The sequence below is a fragment of the Lineus longissimus genome, chromosome 19 (genome assembly GCF_910592395.1).
Source record: "Lineus longissimus chromosome 19, tnLinLong1.2, whole genome shotgun sequence".
NCBI lineage: Eukaryota > Metazoa > Nemertea > Pilidiophora > Heteronemertea > Lineidae > Lineus > Lineus longissimus.
This window is the reverse complement of record NC_088326.1, coordinates 4468618-4489141: the sequence shown is the minus strand read 5'-3', so window position 1 is coordinate 4489141 and position 20524 is coordinate 4468618. Positions and strand designations below refer to the sequence as shown.

Below are 20524 nucleotides of genomic sequence, written 5' to 3'. Positions count from 1 at the left end.
CCAAAGTGGGTTATGACCATGGCCCATATTGGAGTAACGTTAAAATATCCAAAATAGGGTATGTAGAGGTCATGGTCACATCATCAAAGTAGAGTTTGAAGATCAGTGTTGCAACTAGTTCAATCGTTCACAATTCTTCCCCAAGTAGCCCATGCTACTGTTTTTTATTTTTTGTTAAAGCATTGTACATGATATAAAATAATAAAAATGGCATTAGTAAAAACAAATAACCATAGCACAGCATGCATATTTTAAACATATTATACAAACCAAAAAGAGGAAAAGTATATTCCAACTTGCTTCTCTTTTCCTATCATGCACAAAAGTGATATTAATAATATTCCGATACTAGTCAATATATGATCAAGAGCTAAATAGTCTTCCAAATGCATTGTGTAGGCATTGTCCACAGGTAAATATTTACATGATAGTCTAAGTAATCCCATGCAAGTCTGTATGAAGTGCTAACAAATTTCACTCTGCAATCCTTTATGTTGAAAAAACAGTACTGTACACCTTTTTGAATGTTTCATACGCACATATCCATATATAGTCTTACTGAATGTGGTCCGTTTTAAATCCTCCCGATGCAACAATGGCATTCTCTTTGTCTTCTTCTCCTTCCTCCTCCTCCTCATCAGCAACAATACCATCATCGTCATCGTCAGCCTTTTCAATCGACTTAATTTCAGCGATAAGTTCATCAGTCCAATCGTTAAAAGCTCTATTCAACAGATATCTTGGCGTGCGGTTTATTTCAATGCCCAACCCCAGTGCGGTTTCTGCCAGGCGAAGGGTGAAATAAAGAATACTGGTGCTCTTTTTCAGGTTGTCTAGATTATTCCTTCGAATCTGTTTCTGACATTCAGCAAAGTCTTCCTGCATGCAGCAAACATGATCTGTTTGACTAGGCCAATCATTCAGGCATCCATCACACTCAAGATCCACGAAACCTTGACCGATCTTTGAAAGGTACAGCCCTAGTACCTGAATAGTGAGTCGACCGAGTGGAGTTATTTTCAATGAATCCTCACATGTGTGTTCTTTAAACTTGCTCGACATTTCCCTCCATTGAGGGACGCTCAGGAACACACCACATTTAGTCGGCCTGAAAAGAGTTGCTTGCGATTTTTCGGAATCTTTCTCAGGATCGTTGTCATTGCTGATGAAAAAACGGCGAATGTCAACATTCATTTTATTGTTAAAGAATCTCGTTTGAACAAATATGTGGTCCTCCAGAGTCCAACGTTCCTCATGACTGTCGACGATCCTTTTATCGATGGTATCCACGAGATTCTTCAGATTCAGGAAACCCGTTTTACTGAGACGGATCCATTTTGTACCATAGGAGAATGTAACACCTCTTTCATCGGATCGGATCCGCAATTCAGTCTCTTGTTCTACACGACTCGAGCATTGTGGCAGCATTTCTTTTTCCCTCTCATTGAACGGAGTACGCGCTGCAGCTTTCCTTGCCTTCTTTGGTGCACTAGGAGCGTTTGAGAGATCGAGGACTGTAGACCGTACCCCTCTTCGCCTGGTTACTTTCGGAGTTTCCATGATTGTTTCATTCTTCGCAGGTGACTTGGTCTGGGTGGACGTTACTTTATCCATTTCAGCGTTGTTTTTGTGGTTTTTGTTGGTAGTTTGGTTCTCCATTCTCTTGCACTTGCAGGTTTTGAAGTGAATGTGAGCACTCATGGCGTTTTGTCCTTATATATTGCACGTGACTGATGAAAGAGTGATTGTGATTGGTCGACGTCATTCGGGTAACGAATTGTGATTGGTTGCTGTTAATGAGGTCAGTAGAACAAAGATTGACCTCATTCATATAAGTCCTTGACCTTGAAACTATTTCACACTAGTTGCAATCGATAACCGATTCCTAAGTTCTGAGGAGATTTTATGATCAGGGTTTTGTCCTTGTTGACATGTCCTGTAATACGAATCATAATATTCAGCAATTCCACCTTGTCCTTCTACAAAACTTAGAAGCAATGTTATGGCTTCTGCCGATAAATGAAGAATCCTCCAAACTTCAGGTGGTATGTTTATCTTTTTTTCACCATCATCGATCTGAATCCTTATTTGCTCCTTTTCCTTCCAAATTGCGAGGATGATCTTCGGTGTTAAGTACAAAACCATACTTGCGGACTTCTGTTTAGACCTGGCCTCAGCTTTCTGTTTCTTTTTCCCATCATTATGTTGTTCTTCCTCCATCATCACTTCAACTGAGCGTTTATCGTTCCAAGTTAACTGAGCTTGTGCCATGACCTAGTGCCTAATATCCAACTATCAACAGACATATTCATTTTATATAATTTTCATAAGCATTTCTTTGCTTTGATTGGTTGTTGATAACAGAATTATGCAAATGTTCTCTTTAGAAACCTTACAACCTTTTTATCATTAATTTCAAGATCATTTCGAAATCCGGATAAGATGTTCTTTAGAGAGTAACCTAGTGATTTTTTCACCAAGAAGTACAGACAGTATTGACCGCAAAGCAATGAGAAAGGATATTGTAAAACTTTGCTGGAGTATGTCCACCAGGAAGTATTTCTCTTTAAAAATTTAACGATGAGTTTACTTCTTGGCGGTAAACCATACGAATCAAAGAATGTTGCCTTGCACTTACCATCGAACCATATAGCTAACCAGTGTTCACCTTCTTTTCTCATTGGATGTGTATTAATTATGTATGCTGAAGGATAACTATCAACAAATGTAGGTATCTGATCTAGGGCATACACACCTTTGAAATATTTTCGCAATTTCGGGTGTAATTTTGCTACTTTAATCAAATCTAAAGTATTCATTGGAAATCCTTGATGATATTTCTTGCACGATCAATTTCTATTACGTTATCGAATTCGGCATAGACATAAACGGATGTAGTTTCTGTCAAAGCCTCCTCAAATTTCAGATCTAGTCGAAGGTTTCCCTCTTTTACTAGATGAACATGATCACCATCCTCTTTATCTGGTGACAAGTCAAAAACCCAAAGACTGTACCCTTTTCTGAAACTTTCTCTTGTAATATCGTTGCCAATATCGTCGTGAACCTTTCCAGTATCTGTAAACAATGTCATGTATGATCTGATGTATCTATTATTTGTTCCAAAAGATGGTGTCAATGGTTGTGCAGGATATGTGCGACTATTTGCTTCAACGCTTATGAAATTAAGATTATTGTGTTTAAGATTGAATGGATTTTTATTCTTTGCACCCACCAATGCAGCATTATCTGTCATGAAAACAATTACTCGCCTTGGTACTTGACCTAAATATACATTATCTCGAGTCACAGTTTGCGTGCCCGCATTAACTGAGAATGTTTTCACCTCAACTCTTCTAATGGGGTACTTAGCATTACTGGTATTAAGAGCTTTTGCATGGGCGGTTAATACAGCAGGGTTAGGCTTGACTTGTTGAACAAGAAGAACAGCTTTCTTTATTTTTGTCACTTCAGTGCCTACATCAGACATGAGGTTGAAATTATTCTTTGTACGATTCAATCTTAATTTCAAATCTACACCATTCAGCAAGTAACGACTCTGATGACATAAATCAAGGTGTAACCTTCCAAACATGTCTAACTGTCTGCTTTTCGCTATAAATTTTGCTCTTGTTTTGAAACCGCCATTAGTGTCTGCTCCGGCTGGGTCGTTTTTCTCAAATTTGCCAGGGTCATCGGCAAACCAAAGTGCCGATTGTAGCTGACTCCTCTTTGCCTCTAGACCGTACGATAATAAGGTTTCTATGTAGGCTCTGTATGGGTAAGTGTTGTTAGAGGACGTGACTAATTGACCATTTAATGACAGGTCAATCTGACTAAATAAGGAATGAAAAAAATAGTTGACTGGTCCAACCTTTTCATTTTCATCCAAGTTAGTGCCATCGCTTTTGGTGACTTTCACCTCCAGATAAAGGTACGTTTTAGCCAAATCGATGTACTCATCACCACGATTAGAGATGAAAAATTCTATTGGCGTATCATCATCTAATGACCCCAAAGGTAGATATTCAACATGCTGCGCTTTTTCAATGCTAGTCAGCGTTGGTGGGAGGGAAAATAGTTCCAGTTCGGATTTTGTGCACTCACAGGATCCAACACTGATCATTTTGACAGTCTTATTCAAATATGTCAGCCGACGATTTTGTTGATCTTCTCCGTCGCTTCGCCTGTCTCAGACTGGATGCAGAAGTCTTTGCTTTCCTCTTTTTATTAGAAGCCTTTGTATTACCCTGAGACATTTCCTGAACCGAGGAAAGTACATTTCGACCTATATTCTTCCCAGCTTCAATTGCTCTCTGTTTTGCAGCCTGTTTTAGGTTTCGACCCTTTAGCAGATCTCCGGCAAACTGTGCACCTGACTGAAGGAGAGATTTTCCTGCCGATTTGGCAGCTGATTTAAGCATTGGTATGGCCATTTTTGCCAGACCTGAGAATAAACCCCCTATGCCATGTCCTCGCTGTACAGGGGCACCCATAAACACAGGGAATCCACCACTACCTTTTTGGGTGTAATGTGCATCATAACAATGAGGGTCACAAATATAAACCTTTCTCATATTTTTTGTTTGCGCCTGAAGTGAAGTAGAACATCAACTCTGCCTTTCTCAAATGGTATGGAGTCACCTGTGTCACTCCTTATATCTATTTCGATTGTCTCAAATGTAGACTTGCTGACAGAGAAATAATGAATATTTTTATATGACTTGCGAATACTCTCATCCTCTTTACCTTCAGCACATACAGTTCTGAGTAAAGGTGTCAATACATCTCCCACCAGTTGATATTGTAATACATCGCTATACACGTACATATCATGAAAATGTCTGAGTATATCTGCTTGATAGGGAGCGGTTGTGTTCTCGTTAAGGGCAATATTGTCTTGATGAAACCCTAACATATGAGACAGTGGTGATGGTAATAGTATCAGTCTACCTTCTGGGAGTACAAAACTAACTTTTTTTGCAACCCTGTCATAGTTGAGAAAAAAATGTGTATCTTGTTGAACGCTAGTGAGTGCACTTTGAATTTTGAGATTCATTTCCATTACCAATTTGTTGATGTCATTATAGTATTTGATTGGAACTGTTAATGTTTTCCATGTCATGGGTATTTTTCCAGTCTTGGGGTCAGGATCGTCACTGGAAGGGATGTAAATACGAAAATTGTTGTTGGAAAGGTTGATATTACTCCACGTGTGTGGATATTGAAACTCGGCTAATCCTACTTCCCAATTTTCAGTTGAATCTAATCGTATAGCAGTGCTCAGCTTTGTAGTGTAGTGTCCAATTGTATTATCAGGGAAATACTTTAACGAACTATTGCAGGGTAATGAAACATAGAAGTGGTCATTCGTAAAAGCTGCCATGTTATTTCAATTGGAAAAGGTATTCCTTTGCAGAGGATGATGATTATTTTCAGTAGGAAACGACGGGTTTGGTAACAGATAGCCTAGACAGCTGCATAGAAGAGATATCCACAGGTTACTCTCACCATTTGCAAATGCAATGTTAAAAAGAGCTGTGATGACAACGATATAAATGATCACAACTTGAGTAAAGAATATTATTTCTGGTTTTGGAACATTATGCCCAAAAATAATCCAGTTTTTGTGCCGTGAAGTCACCGATTGTCGATCTTCACCCTTGTCTACTTCGTCTTCTCTTTCTACTTCAGACAGAGGTGTATTTCTTTCTATATTTCCATCGGAAAGTTCAATTGACATTTTTTTAGGCAAGATATCTTCATCGACGTTCAACGTCCGAGTGACTAACCCAACTGTTGAATTTTGATGGATAACCCTCCCATTTAACAAAGTATTCCTTTCTCTTACCACGTCCTCTTTCTGCAAGTATTCTTTCTATTTTATAGGTTTTATCAGGGCTTATGCGTACTTTCTGTAATTCTGTTTCATAGAAACTCCCTTGAATGGTGTCTCCGTCATCGTCTTCAATCACGTACAAAGGGGGCCTACTTTTTATTTGTTTTTTTACGGTGAATATTTCCATGGTCCAGTTGGGTAGATAAGATTTCTCAAATGTCATCTTGACTTTGCTTATTCTCACTTTTTCACCAATTTGAAATTTGAATTTGATGTTCTTCAGAGACAGGTTTTCTTTTGAGTAGAGAGTGTGCCAAACATCTGAAGCATTGTCTTCGTTCACTTCACTTGGTTTCATCTTAATACTCCGATGCCATGTGTTGTTATACGAGTGCACAAGTTTTTGGAGAACAGGCACGTATGAGAGAGTATTTCTCTCTGTGAAATATTTCCACATTTTACTTTTAAGGGTCCTATTAAATCGTTCAACTATTGCCGCTTTAACTTCATTATTCGAGGTAAAGAAGTGAATATTTTCTTTTTTCAGATAGGCTTGAAATTTTTTGTTCACAAACTCACCCCCTTTATCAGTTCTCAGATTCTTAGGCTTTCTCTTAGAGGAAGAAATTATCTTTTTAAATGCAGTCACCTGTTCGTCACCTTTTTTTGATTTTAGACCCACAACCCAGGCATATTTTGACAGGGTATCAATTACAGTGAGAAGATATTTAAAGGGTTTATTATACCTGACAATTTTCGATAAATCAACAAGATCGGCCTCCCATTGTTCGTCAATATCAGAAACCACGATACGTCTTCGTATAAAGTGGTGTCTAACTGGTTTGTGAAGTGTGTATGTGTCTTGAGACTGGAGCCATTTTTTTATGTTAGAAGTTGATATCCTCTTACCAACTGCTCTCTTTAAAGCATTTATCCCGCCAAAACTAGCACTATGATTTGGTTCATAATATATTCTTTTCAATAACTCATTCGATTTCTTACTACCAGTCTTCCCACTCGTCATTGCTTTTACCATGTCTCCTTGGTGTGGTAAAACCCGGAGAAGAGACAGGTGAATTCGAATTCCAGAAGGCCAATGGACTTCTGGTTCTTGCCCTGGGCGTTTTATTCACTGATTTTGGCATTTCACCCACCCCGAGTTCTTTTTTCCATTGCCTATTCGTTACCATATCAGCCGATATGCCGCCTGTTTTGTTCAAATAGGACAGGACAGGTTCTATTCCAACCGGTGCAAAGGACTGCTTCTTGTTGGATGAGGCATTCTGGACAATAGTTCTTATATTGCTCCCTTTGATGGGCTCACCGTTTATTGAAATTTCACCTTTTCCATCCCACTGGAATTTAGGATCATTCATTAATGCATTGACTAGTTTTTTTGCCTTTGCTTTGGAGTAGTTCGGTATATTGTTGACTATTGTTTTCTGATTAAGTGGAGAGGTTGCAGGTGGTGTGGTTCCACTTGCAACAACCGCCTCTGGCTCTCTTTCTTGTACAACAGGTTGGTTTGCAGCTGTGGCTGTTGTCGCGCGAACACTAGTGGGAATAGGTTTAGTTAAATCTGAGCCTTCTGAGTGAATTGCTCCTAAATACTTTCGAAGTAACTGTGAATATGCTAAAGCTTTGTCATACTCATTCATATCCTTCCTCGATAGCACTTCCTGCATTTCTCTGTCAATACTCATTGCATGGGTTGCCACTGGTTTTGTGTCCTCTTTGTATCGTTGTTGAGACAAATATTTGTCCACCATTTCATGAGGAATTAGAGACATTTTCCTTATTTGACTCATCTTTAGAATAAGACTGTCTGTCTGCTTTTGAATATCAAACACCGAATATACTCCCTATGGCTTTTATGACTGGACCTAGCAGTGCACCAAGAAATCCACCTCGCTGTATGATTCTTTTACGTTCCTTAAATGATGTTTTCTTGTTGGCCAGCTTGCGAATAGAGTGTCTGTGTTTCCTCAAACAGCTGAACTGTTTCTTATTCAGGGCGACATTGCCTTTTAAACAGTTCTTTGCAGACTCACCAACTGCTTTGAACAGGCCATTATCAGCTGATTCTAAAATCTTTCTCCTATTTTTAGCTCGAGCAGTTTTCAGCTTTTTAAGCTGGTGGACATAATTTTTTATGTGATATTTTGCCATTTCTATGTGATGTGGCTGTGTCTGTGAATATTCAACAACTGATGTCATATTCGTATTTCATTTGTTTAAGTATACAATTTGGTTTTCATCTGGAAAGATATTAGTCCTCAATCGTAAATCTTCCGAAGTTGAAGGTTTAAAATCTAAAAATAAGTAACCAAAAGGAGGCTTTGTCGCATCTTTAAATGCCTCATTTAGGGCTTTGGTGTTGCCGGGAGAAATTTGCTTTGCCAAATGTGCTATCTGAGAAACATCTCTTGGATTTTTAAAGATAACAAGATAATTCGAGTTCAAGCTAATGGTGCGTTGTTCTCTGCCTTGGTGAAATAAATTCTGGATTATATAGACTACACTCATATTTTGATGATGACAACCCCTTGTGAATATTTTGGTAACCTTTTCATCTGTTTCACACATTAAGTCATCTATAATGAGTAGGGTACGTGCACCTGATGAATTATCTGTGAACTGTAGTCCAGAGATAAATTCAACATTTGGAAAATTTGCAAATGACTCCTGCCATTCGCCTCCATAACACCACACAACTCTTTGAGGGGGTGGATGGATAATATCTCTTGCATAGGAAATAAGTTTTTGTACAAAGAAAGACTTTCCACACATCGTTGGACCAGCCACAAGACATGTGAATGGATGCTTCAAAAGAAGGTCATCGCTTGAAATATCCATGTTGAAACATCAGAACACAATGATTGACACAAGAACAAAATGAGATTTTATACCGAGTTTAATAAATATCATAATGGTGATCCTTGCAATTAATTAACCAATTGATTAATCGAATATTTACAAACATATACATCAATACTCACAAACATAAACAGCAATCCTTTGAATGAATTAATTGAAAATTTACAAAATATATACATCATCTATACGCGTACACAGATTAATATACATTTATATGCAAAAATATTTAAATATCATACAATTTTTCTTTGAGAGAGCAGGTGGGATGGAATTTCTTGAGATTCGATTAGAGAAAGAAAAAGCTATTTGTCAATCAGGATGATGATGATGATGATGATGATGATGATGATGATGATGATGATGATGCTGATGATGTAATGACGAAGATTAAACTCATAAAATATCAACATTATTACAGTTGTTAATGTTATTATTCATATTCATATTCATATTCATATTCATATTATTATTATTATTATTATTATTATTATTATCATCAATATATTTACAGTTTCAATGCACAGAATGAAATAAATATCACATTGTTTTATCACCATAAAATATGCCAGTATAAACATTTTATCACAGATATATGCCCTTGCAAATTTTAATTCAAATCAATCTATGGTTGATATCAGTGTCGTTTTCAAGAATATAGGTACAACAAAATTTATCTTATTATTATAACAAAGAGGTGAAGAATCAATATCCAAATGGGAGGGTGTAAAAATCATCAACGAGGTAACGTTTGTCATAAACCAACCCATATTTCTTTTCCTCTTGTACCGTTACAATTTTGAAGTCCTTTCGCCTTTTGATTTTGAAAGGATTTGTGATCGTAATCTTGTCCGAAAAGTTCAATGCTTCCACAAGTTTCTTCATGGAGTCAAAATTTATGTTTTGACTATTTGCATAGTTCAAGGTAAATCCCCGGACTTTACAGACAGTCTCTCCGCTACCTTTAATTCTGTAACCGTAGTTTTTGGGACCGCCGGATATGAATTCTTCTATAGTTTTACCCTCTAATTCATCTTTAAAGTCACCAAGGTAGTCACCCAAGGGTGGATTGTAATGTTGTTCGTTTGTTTCATCAACGACATATATAATGCTATCCGTATCAAAATATAATACCTGTCGCTCCAGCTTCTCTAATTCAGAGTACAGTTTTAAGCGTGCATGAGCAGTGGTATATGCAGCAATAACACAATTCGTGTATGGACATGGTTCGATGAAGTCATCCTTCTCTCTGAATTTCATCAGAACAAACTCTTCGTTCACAAGTTGAACATCAGTTACTTCAACACTGTCGTCAGTCAACTTTTTGACATACTCTTCTGGATTATCTGTATATAATGTCTTTGTGAAGTTAGATCTCTGCCCAAATTTTCCCCAGAGCGAATTCAAACAGATTTTAGCGATACTTCGTAGCCCTGGATTAACACCAATTAACCCCCTGTCCAATTGGATTCCCTCGTTTTTCTCATAATCGTCAATGTATTTGTTTTTATCCTCCTCTGTACGACACCATTCTGGCCACCCGCTTGCCTCCTGCTTTTGCTTCAAGAAATGATTGATGTAACCCGCAAATATACCCCCCTCCTTCTCAACCTTATCATACTTGGTTGTTTTTTCGAAATGCCAAATTTCAAAAGTCTCTAGAAGTTTATAGCCTTTTTCAATGGCCTTTTTTACTTCAAAAATAACCCAAGTACCCACAAGTGCTCGGTCTTCATCAGAATGGTTGCATATTTTGGAGGATTCAAGAGCGCATTTGGCACAAAGAGAGAATTTCAATTTCTTGTCTCTACGCATAGGCAATACAGGGAAATAGAGTTTCTTTGGCGGTAATATTTTGCACTTTATGAGGCCTTCGCATTTCATTGGGTCTATTTTCCGAATATTTTCACCTCTAAAAACTTTGGGGTGATCTAGTGGATAGTGTTGGTATTTGTTGACCCAAGGATAAAGAGATGTGAAATCTACATATTTTATACTTTCGTTTTCTGTACATTTGTGATGAAGTTTGACAGCATTTGTGCGACCGCCAAAAAAAGCTTCTCTGGGGTTCAAGGGCTCGCTGATGATGATGTCTTTTGTAAATTGAGCAAGTTGGGGGTCGTTTTTAATGTCTTCTCTAAAATCGCATTCACACTTCGTAATGACTGTGAAACCACAACCTTTCAGGAAATTTCGCCGAAACGTTGTGGTTTCACGAAGTTCTCCCATAGTTGTACCAATGCGGGGGTTCATAGTGTCCTTGTGCGGAAAGCATTTTTCACATCCATGCCAGAAACAACCATCAAATTCATAAATGACATTATTCTGTTCGTCGAAACCATCCACTTTGTAATTGGCAATGGATTTTTCACCCCCATTGCCGGCATGACATATGTTGATATCTTTATCTTTGAACATCAACCATTCCAACCACTTTATTCCAATGTTGGACTGCTTGTCAAATGTGTAACCATGAGGTGGCAGAACAGCAATCGAAGAGGGGGTCATGAAGTTTTGTCGAAACACTCTACTACAAGCTGATGCTATAGTTACGCTTTCTTTAAAAGGATTCACCTTTAGCAAGCATTCGAATGAGTCCACAAAGCGAACACAACACCTTCTCAAAATGGTGACGTCACTCTGACAATAGGATTCCAGTTCCTCTTGTAAATCATAGGGTTTTCCAAGTTGGCCATTATACCACAGAAGAAACTTTTTTCTCCCTTCCACGGTCATACTGTCGGGGTCGAAATATTTAATGTCGGGGATTTCTCCGATATATTTTTCATTTGCTTTTGTATTGAAATGGTGTGGAAAGTAGCCTTTTTTCATCTCAGTGAAATTAAAGGTTTTGGGAAAGTTGCTAAGAGGCATGTTCAGAAAACTAAGAGAATCGAGAAATTTCACTCCAGCTGCTTCGAATGAAAGAATTTTCTGGCCAACTTGAATAACATCTGTTGGTTTGATCCCTACACTATGAAGGTATTGAATAATGAAAAAGGCATCGTAACCCCTGTTGTTGTGTGCCACTGCCACTTTACCTATATTTGAACCGTTGAATAGCCACTCGCAAAAATCTACGACAGTATTTTCCCCACGGAATACTTTCTCTTCTCGTTCATCACCACACAAAATACATTTTAATTCATCATCATTCTTAGCACTTTCCTCTATTCCACAAAAGAGGCAGCAACGATGTGCAATACACAAGTTTGGAATGTGCTCTCGTTCACCATTTTCTAGAATTTTTTCTTGGGTGGATTCAAAGTCGTAAAATACAAATTTCATAAAATCTCTCATTGCACCCTTCTTCTTCTGCTTTGGTTTTTTGATGAAACATCTGTGGTCATGTGGTTTATTCATACCACAAATATGGCAATACGTTGTAAAACATTGGTGTTTGTTTCGTTTATCATATGATTTATCACATTTCAAGCATTTTATGAAAAGTTCACAAACGGAATGAGCGGCATCATTTTTTACAAGGTGTCTTTCATAGCACGCTTGACTTTTGAAAAGACGTCTACATTTGGGACAGTTTGTCCATTTAACTATATCACAACCGGTGTCTGTTTTACAACATGCACACGTAGCTTCGCAGACATGGGTTTTATCGTTTTGGTAACCTTTGTCGCAGTGCGGACAATAATAAGACCTCTCAAAGAACCCTGTCATAGACATGATTGGAGCAAAATGCTCATCATAGTGGTACAGATTTATGCGGTGCGGTGCAGGGGGTCCTCTGTAACACATGCAGTTGAAATATAAACTAGAATATACCACGAGCTGATAATCGGGTGAAAGGTGTGCTTGAAATTTAGCGACGTCTTTGAGGGTGCATTTGGATTTTGGAACACCCGCATTTTCATGAAGCTCGGCCGCCATTTCACCTTGTTTTTTACTATTGGGATGTCTGATTGACTGGTGTTGTGGATGGTTATCTATACGAGTTTTACTAACGATGATGGCTCTGGCTAAACATAATTCGTCATCTTTGTTTTGAATTTCGATGAAGCATGACTTTTCGCGGACTTTTTGATGAAGAGAGGCAATCCCTCTTGCATACAAACCGCCAATGGGAAGAGGGGCGTGTATGAAATTGACGAAAAACTCGCCCTCGAAAAGCCATGAGTCATTTGATTGAGTAACTCTCTCGATTTCACTCATGATCTTTTCGACTGTGAGTTGATCTGGTGAAATGAATGGAATACTGATATGTCTAAGTCCTTGACCAGATATGACAAGTCGGACTCTGTCTTGGGGCTGCACATCCTGAAGGAGACGATTTAAAAGTTCTCCGAAAACATTTGATATGTGAAATAAGATATCATTGAAAGAGGTACCTCGCTCCATTCCAGTTACTTTGATTTTCAAATCTTGACCCATCGTGCCATATTTTCTTATTTTAATGTCCTTGAGCGAGATAATTTGAAAAACAGGCTGTGCATGAGGATGGTTATGTGCTTGCCCATGTATCTCATTGTCCGACTCGTCAACATTTTCATCATCATCATCATCATCATCATCATCATCATCATCATCATCGGAAGGAGAAGAAGAAGAAAAAGAAGAAGGGCCATTTTGGTTGATGACCTGGTGACCACCAATCTGAGTATTGGCTACGTTTTTTTTGTCGTCTTTTGACGAAGCCCTTAAAAAGACGTCGCCATCTTGGTATCATGGAAAGGGTGTACCACAGAATGTGTGCCACTTAAAATTGCCCGGATGTTGGGATTGTCTTTCTGGGGTACACCATTTCCAACATTACCACCCGGTAGAACACCAATTGCATGAGGAGGTCTCCTTTCATTGGGACTTTTCAAAAGTGATCTCAAGACAGAGTCCCTGTCCTGCCTCCTCTGTCGCTTCTTTGAATTCCCCCCATCGAGGTCAAGCTTCCGCTTAGTAGGATCAGACCTGATATAAGCGGAGGATGTCGATGCAACTTGGGAGGTATGAGGTTCGTTCACCTCTTGCAACTTGTTAGTTGTAAGTGATGAACGCTCCTCAGCCTTGGTGAGGATGTTCGACTCCAGAAACTGCTGGAGTTGGACATCCTGCCCAAGTTGTGATGATTGCAACCCCTCAAGTTGCACTTTCCCATTCGTAATCTCATCAAAGAGATTATGAACTATTTGACCTCGAAGAGGAGAATCAGAATCCACGTTTACAATTGGTGTACAGAGTGGTGATTCTGATTGGTTGCCTGTTACATTTGATTCATTATCTGGAAACGATCCTGAAAGATATTTCAGGACGTCCCCATCTGACGAATTTTCTGTCATAGGCAATCCGTTTGGTAATTTGTCTCTTTTTGAATGGCACTTCCTATTTTCTTCATAATATAGCAAGTCCGAGAAGTCTAGCAAAGCAAGATCCTCTGGTGTGCATGGCACCCCCTCCAATTCTCTGTTTAGGGGAGGTATTTTTTCTTTGCTATCTTCCCGGACAGGCATCTGTTTCACTAGATCAGGAGAGTCTGGAACAAGAACAACATCCTCATCAGATGGTTGAGGCATTTCAGTTGTCAGATGTTCTTGTTCCAACGCCTCCTGATCTCCAGCAACACACTGATGAAATTCAGGAACAAAAAACACCTCATTCAGGTCTTTACCATCGGGACGATAAATTTGCGAAGGAGGTATTTTTTCTTCCTCATGATCCAAATCAATATTGCTGGATCGTTGCAGCAGATCCCTTAAATGTGGACTATCCCGTACCGTATGCGGCTGATCAGTCACCATAATGACAGATTGATGAGGTGGTGAAGGAGGCGTTTCAGGCACAGCATTTTCCTGACAACCAGCATCAGATGACGATGGTAAAAAAAAGAGTGTAGGATTTAAATACGGCATCATTACCTCAAGAAATTCCTTACGTTCCTTCCCTTCATAATATTTTGGGAGGTACATCTTCCCAACACCTGCTCTCTTCAAAACCCAATCGTTTAAAATGTCTATAAAATCACTGTACGTTCTTTCGCCCATTGTTGTTGTTGTTGACTGCGTTACAGGTGGTGGGAGTGGCGGGGATATTCTTCCAACTTTTCTTTCTTCATCATTTCCAGGGGTTGTTGTTGTTCTTGATGGTGATGGTGGTGAGGGTGTTGGTTCTTCTGGTGGCGTTTTTGTAACTTCTAAATAAAAAAAGTTTTGTTTCAATTCAGGACAATGTAAAAAAAGTTTATATCAAACATCCTTCTCAGTTGTTGTTGTTGTTGTTGCTATTATCAATAGTGTAGATCATGTTATTGCTGTGATTTAGATAACAAGATAATTTTTTTTCATTTTAAGACTATGTAAAATTAGAAAAAAAATTACAAATTAGGATCTCGAACAGTTATGAACACACTTACTCGTTTTTTTTGTTGTCATTCTTGGAGTTGACAGTTGAGTTTTAAATGACCTCTTTTTTAGATAGAGCTTCAAATGGCCTGTGAAGAAAAAAAAGGTGTAATCATTAGATCATACACATTCAATAAATTAAGCATAAATATATATATATATATATATATATGGGTTTTTTTGGGCATATATCAAGACATTTACAAATTTATTTATTTACTACACACCTTTCTTTGCCTCTTTAGGCCTCTTCCTTTCCACTTTTACCCATTCATGTGGTTTAGAAGTGAACTCCTCCTCGGAATCAGGTCCGTCTGAAAAGAAAAAAGACAGTACTCTATTATGAAATTACATTAACTTCGTAAAGTTGTGTTCTTTTTTGTTATAGCATTGAAAAATAAAGCATGAAGAAGAATAAGAAAGAAAAACTTACCAAGAATAGGAAGAGGCTTTTTTCCAGCAACCACATTGGCATATGTCAATTTTTTATTACTAACAGCAGCTGCTGCTGCACATGACCGTTCCATTGTCTTCTTTTCCATTATTATAACTGAAAATAAGTAATATACAGGAATAGAGAAGTGTTTGTTGCGAAGTTTTGTGTTTGACGAGTTCATGTCATAGAAAGAGTTGCTAAATGAATGCATGTCATTGCTGCATACAGGTAATGATTCTGACTCATTGTATAGCAAATAGAAATATGACTCCATTTCAATGACAGGAGCCAAAAGAGTTGTGACTTTGGCAAGTTTGGCGAAAAATTATCAGATTGCGCACAACCAAAACACAAACCTTTTCATATGTGTTGAGAGCAAATGCAATGCCTATCGTGGTATCAGTAGATTGAGTTATTAAATGCTAAATAAAAACAGGGGTCATTTTCATAATAAGCTGTTCGGCAGCTTTGCAAAATGAACCATTTTCCAGGAGCAGTTTCTACTTTTGTTATGTGAAATGTGTCCCTTTTTATCACTGTGATTCTCGGATCCTGTACTTGCTCTCGTGAAATTGTACTTGGAACAATTATAACACCTTCACAGTTCTTTAATTCTGGGATGTATGTTGAAAAAGTGAACTGAAATGATCTTCTCACATATTCAGGAGGATGCATGTTTGATACAATCTCGCCATTTGGACACAACTTCCAGCCATTGCTGTTTGATAACACATGAATTGATTTGTATTTAGCAAGTATCTCTAAACATTCTGGAGCAGTGAACACATTAGTTCTCTCCATCTTGAATATTTCATCCATGGTAAAAGGGCCATATTTTTGCCTCGCTGGAATAGTACGATTAAGTACATAGAGATTATCATTTATCATGACATTTCCATGAGAAATTATTTTTCTTTCTTCATTTCCCTCAAGCAGCTCATCAAAGAGCTTCTCCCCAACTACAAAAACTCCATGAACAGGATCCTTTCCTTCAGGATAGAATGCCTGATGCAGACAGAAATTCAGAGTGGCAAGCACAGTTTTGGGGAGCGGTCCTTCCATGTTGACGATCTCGGTCCAAATGGATAACCAAAATGTGTTTTGTGTGTTTTGAGGATAAATTCAAATGAAGTTTGCTCAAGGTCAAGTTTGTCATTGTTCTTTAGCATATGACCTCTCATAATCACACACTCATATCCAATCAGATTCACTCACAAATATCACATAGTAGATAAAGAATGGACAGCATCTATCAGAGTTCATTTGAGATTAGTGCACCACAATGTCTACATATGAACAACTGCAAGCAAGTGTGCGGAAAGCACTACAACTACCAAACGTAGTTATATTTGGCACAAGATTGGAAATTATGCACGGCAGTGTGTGTGATGACTGTATGCTGGGAGATCACCATTTCCAAAACTACCACATCAAGTGTACAAACTGTGAAGCAAAGAGATGTACACACTGCTTCATGAAAAATGTTCAAAAGGACCTAATTTTGAATAACCATATGTGTGCACATTCATGTCCATGTTTATGTACATGTGGAACAATTGATGAAGAGAAGGAATTCCTAGACTTGGAGGAAGCTTCAATCATATACCATAGAAGTTTGACACCATCATCATAAACTTTTCACCCAGGGGCATCAGGAAAAACGGTCCTTTCAGGGCCAAATATACCTCCAAAAATAAATCTCATTGTAGGCCTACAATAAGGAATAATAGATCAAAAATTCTTACCTTAGTTTAATATCCGTGAAGTTTCTGGGTATGAGATTCTCCTGATATCACCAAAGCCACAACACAATAGACATCCGTCTCAAAAGACTATGAGTAACAGAATGATTAAACAATAATATAATCCTGATCTTAAACAAGAATCACACAAGTTGTTGAAAAATATCTGTATGTAACAAAGGGAAAAAAATAATTACCAGTACTTATGGTCAAATTAGGGTCATTAAATAAAACGGTAGCAGCATTTAGGTCGATCATCACAATTATGTTGTTCCATCGTTTATGACCTGATTAGGACAAAAATTACAAAAAATTATACATAATACCCAAACTACCATTTGGTGAATTGCACCAATCATCATTTGCATAATGTCATACATGCATTTTAGTAGAGTGCTTTGTGAAAAGTTCTAGGCAGTTGACTTTAGTCTGTACAGAGTTGGTGTAACTTTGAATGTGATATTTTTCTGAATATTGTTTTAGCAGACTCTGTTGCATGAAATAGAAAAATATTGAATGGCATACCATGTACTAACGCTTTTTGGTCCAAAGGGAAAAAGAGTGGCCAATTGTAATATGAAGTCTTCCTCCTTGAGGTTGATGTAATATATAAATAGTTCATCTATGTCTGTCATACTGTAGTTGTTCCTTATCAAAGCTGTTGCTTGGGGTACCTTATGATAACGCTTCATGTTTCAAAGAGAACAGATTGGTCAATTGCAGTATGAAGTCTGCCCTCTTGTGGTTGGTGTAATATGTAAATACTTCATCTATGCATGTCATGCTACAGTTGTTCCTTATGAATGGTGATAGGTGTACCATGTAATAACGCTTTTTGTTCAAAGAGAACAGAGTGGCCAATTGCCATATGAAGTCTTCCTCCTTGTGGTTAGCATAATATATAAATACTTCATCTATGTTTGTAATGCTATAGTTGTTCCTTATCAAAGCTGCTTTGGAATGCTGTACATGAACTTGACGTGGTATTCTTAGATATTTTACAACACCCTTAGTATTATATGTGCTGACTCACTCTTATTCTTTTCAGTATCTTCAAGTTAGGTCTACTATGTCACCATGTCACTAGGCTATAACCCAAATTGGTTATTTTTCACAATATCCACAAACTGGTTTACCAAGTCAAGGTCGTCTAAACTTCGGATATCTCAAGTATGTCAGTAGGTCAGTGGGCCATGACCCACTCTGGAGATTTTACACCATATCAAAACTAGGTCACTAGGTCACTAGGTCAGGTCAACTTTGAAAACTTCTCACACAGAAAGTAGGTCAACAGGTCAACAGGTCACTAGGTCAAAAGTTCATAACTTTCCCATTCTGGAGATTTTACACCATATCCAAACTAGGTCACTAGGTCAGGTCCAAAGTAGGTTACTAGGCCATGACCCACTCTGGAGATTTTACACCATATCCAAACTAGGTCACTAGGTCAGGTCAACTTTCAAACTTCTCATACACAAAGTAGGTCAGTAGGTCAGTAGGTCACTAGGTCATCCAAACTAGGTCACTAGGTCAGGTCAACTTTCAAACTTCTCATACACAAAGTAGGTCAGTAGGTCAGTAGGTCACTAGGTCAAAAGTTCATAATTTTCCCCAAGTAGCCCATATACTACTTCTGTTATCTCGCCAGGTCTGGTTGTGACAGTATCTGCAATCTCATCAGGCTGGTTGTGGCAGCATTTGCAATCTCGCATATGTTGTATTATCAGGTCTGGTTGTGGCAGCATATTATTTTATGGTTGTTGCAGTATATCTGCTGTCTCTTCAGGTCTGGTGTTCTGATTTCATGCAATCCCTTGATGAAAATGATCAGTAATCACCATGTGAAAATGAGACACAGTTTTCTTAAGCGTGGAGACAAGGTCCACCCTGTAGAAACATGGTGCACTACGTTAGGAGAGTACACATCTAGATCAGACAGAGTACGCATAGTGAAGGGGCATGGCACATTCAGCAAAGACTTGGTATACTCCCTGGCAACATGGCGAGCAATGAAGGGGAGTGCACATCCAGAAGAGATATTGTGCACTACTGTCTCATTGGCCGAAAGTCATTTCTGCAGGTAACAATATAGAGCGACGGTAAAATACACAGGCCCGTTGCGGTGGAAAACAGAAATGTCCTCGTTTTTCGCTTTCGCTCCGATATCTTTGAATAGGGTGACAAGTTCATGTACTACAGGGTGGCCCAGAATTAATTTCCCTCACACAATGGACACACACAATAGAATTCTATTGTGCAAGGGATCAAAACCTTTCTGGGCCACCCTGTAGAGTTTCGTGAGTTTCCTCATCAGCCTCAGGTAGGCCAATGATTTTGACAGGACCTCAGTTGGCGCCATCTGAGCTAAAAAAGTGGAACTACGCGATTACTTAAAATTAAAAATTGCCTCATTGTGAGGTGGAAATATCCCCCTTGTTAGGGGGGGAACGGGGGACGAATTATTCAATGAACCCCAAACATGGTACTGCCGACCGTTGCCGGCCACAGCGTCTCTCTGCTCCGAACTTACTTACTGGGTAGGACCCTTATATGCAGTACAAATTCTCGCTGCATTACTCCTGTGTGGACGTTTCATGTGCGTACTATGTAGTATGGCTGGCCAACGGCAGGGGAGCCAGGAGCGGGCTCCGGACGCAATTAAATCTGCGATAGGGTCCGTGCACATTCTGTATACATACATTTTCGTGATTTAAAAAAAAATCAATGCTGGGAGTTTCATCAAACTTTGTAGAAGTGTAGTACTATATCTTGTCAATGGCATAAGTGAATTTGAAAAAGTTCCAATGATTCTAAATGATCTTATTAGCGTTTTCATGAGACATATCAGAATTTGACACTCGCCGACAGGCGACACGGCCCGTCACGGGGCCGTGTTTTTGACTGTTAATCCCATCTGCCATGTTTCAGGCCCTCTAAAACGCGAAACAGCCTGCAATGGCCCTCTGTCCTCTCGCAGGCATTACCCCCCCCCCCCCCCTCCCCCCTCCCCCGATTACCCCCTCCACATACAAGTATAAACCCCGGGAGTACCCACGGACGTTGAGAAAGCAAGTTTGAAAATAATGGGTAAAATGCCCCTGCTGGTCTCAACTTGTCACAATCTTGTCCATTGACAATACAAAGTTATCTTTGTGTGTGGGCAGGAAGCCAGTAATAGTTAAGCTATCAATTTTAATTGCGAAACACAAATAATAATAATAATAATAATAATAATAATAATAATTTATTATTTTTATAGCGCCACTTAAAAATTAATTGCCAGTAGCGCTTT

At 38.6% G+C, this 20524-nt stretch overlaps 2 protein-coding genes across 2 annotated transcripts; both read right to left on the bottom strand.

Moving 5' to 3' along the window:
- Nucleotides 1-9415: 9415 nt before the first annotated feature.
- On the bottom strand, nucleotides 9416-10525 carry LOC135503422 (uncharacterized). Its single transcript, XM_064796997.1, has one exon. The coding sequence runs from the start codon at nucleotides 10523-10525 to the stop codon at nucleotides 9416-9418; it is 1110 nt and encodes a 369-aa protein (XP_064653067.1).
- Nucleotides 10526-13362: 2837 nt separating this feature from the next.
- LOC135503420 (uncharacterized) lies at nucleotides 13363-18847 on the bottom strand. The gene is made up of 5 exons (XM_064796996.1): nucleotides 17236-18847; nucleotides 15488-15604; nucleotides 15282-15368; nucleotides 15066-15143; nucleotides 13363-14846 (listed from the first exon to the last, which is right to left on the bottom strand). Exons 2-5 carry the CDS (start codon nucleotides 15594-15596, stop codon nucleotides 13363-13365), a joined length of 1758 nt encoding a protein of 585 aa, XP_064653066.1. The 5' UTR covers nucleotides 15597-15604; nucleotides 17236-18847.
- Between the last annotated feature and the right edge of the window lie 1677 nt (nucleotides 18848-20524).

Excerpts from the sequence above, each read along its gene's own strand:
- LOC135503420 (XM_064796996.1), bottom strand. The coding sequence starts at position 15,596 with ATGGAAAAGAAGACAATGGAACGGTCATGTGCAGCAGCAGCTGCTGTT. Across the intron at positions 15,369-15,487 it reads AAAGCCTCTTCCTATTCTTG|ACGGACCTGATTCCGAGGAG; the intron begins GTAAGTTTTTCT and ends TTTTCTTTTCAG. Across the intron at positions 15,144-15,281 it reads GCCTAAAGAGGCAAAGAAAG|GCCATTTGAAGCTCTATCTA; the intron begins GTGTGTAGTAAA and ends TTTTCTTCACAG.
- LOC135503422 (XM_064796997.1), bottom strand. The coding sequence starts at position 10,525 with ATGCGTAGAGACAAGAAATTGAAATTCTCTCTTTGTGCCAAATGCGCT.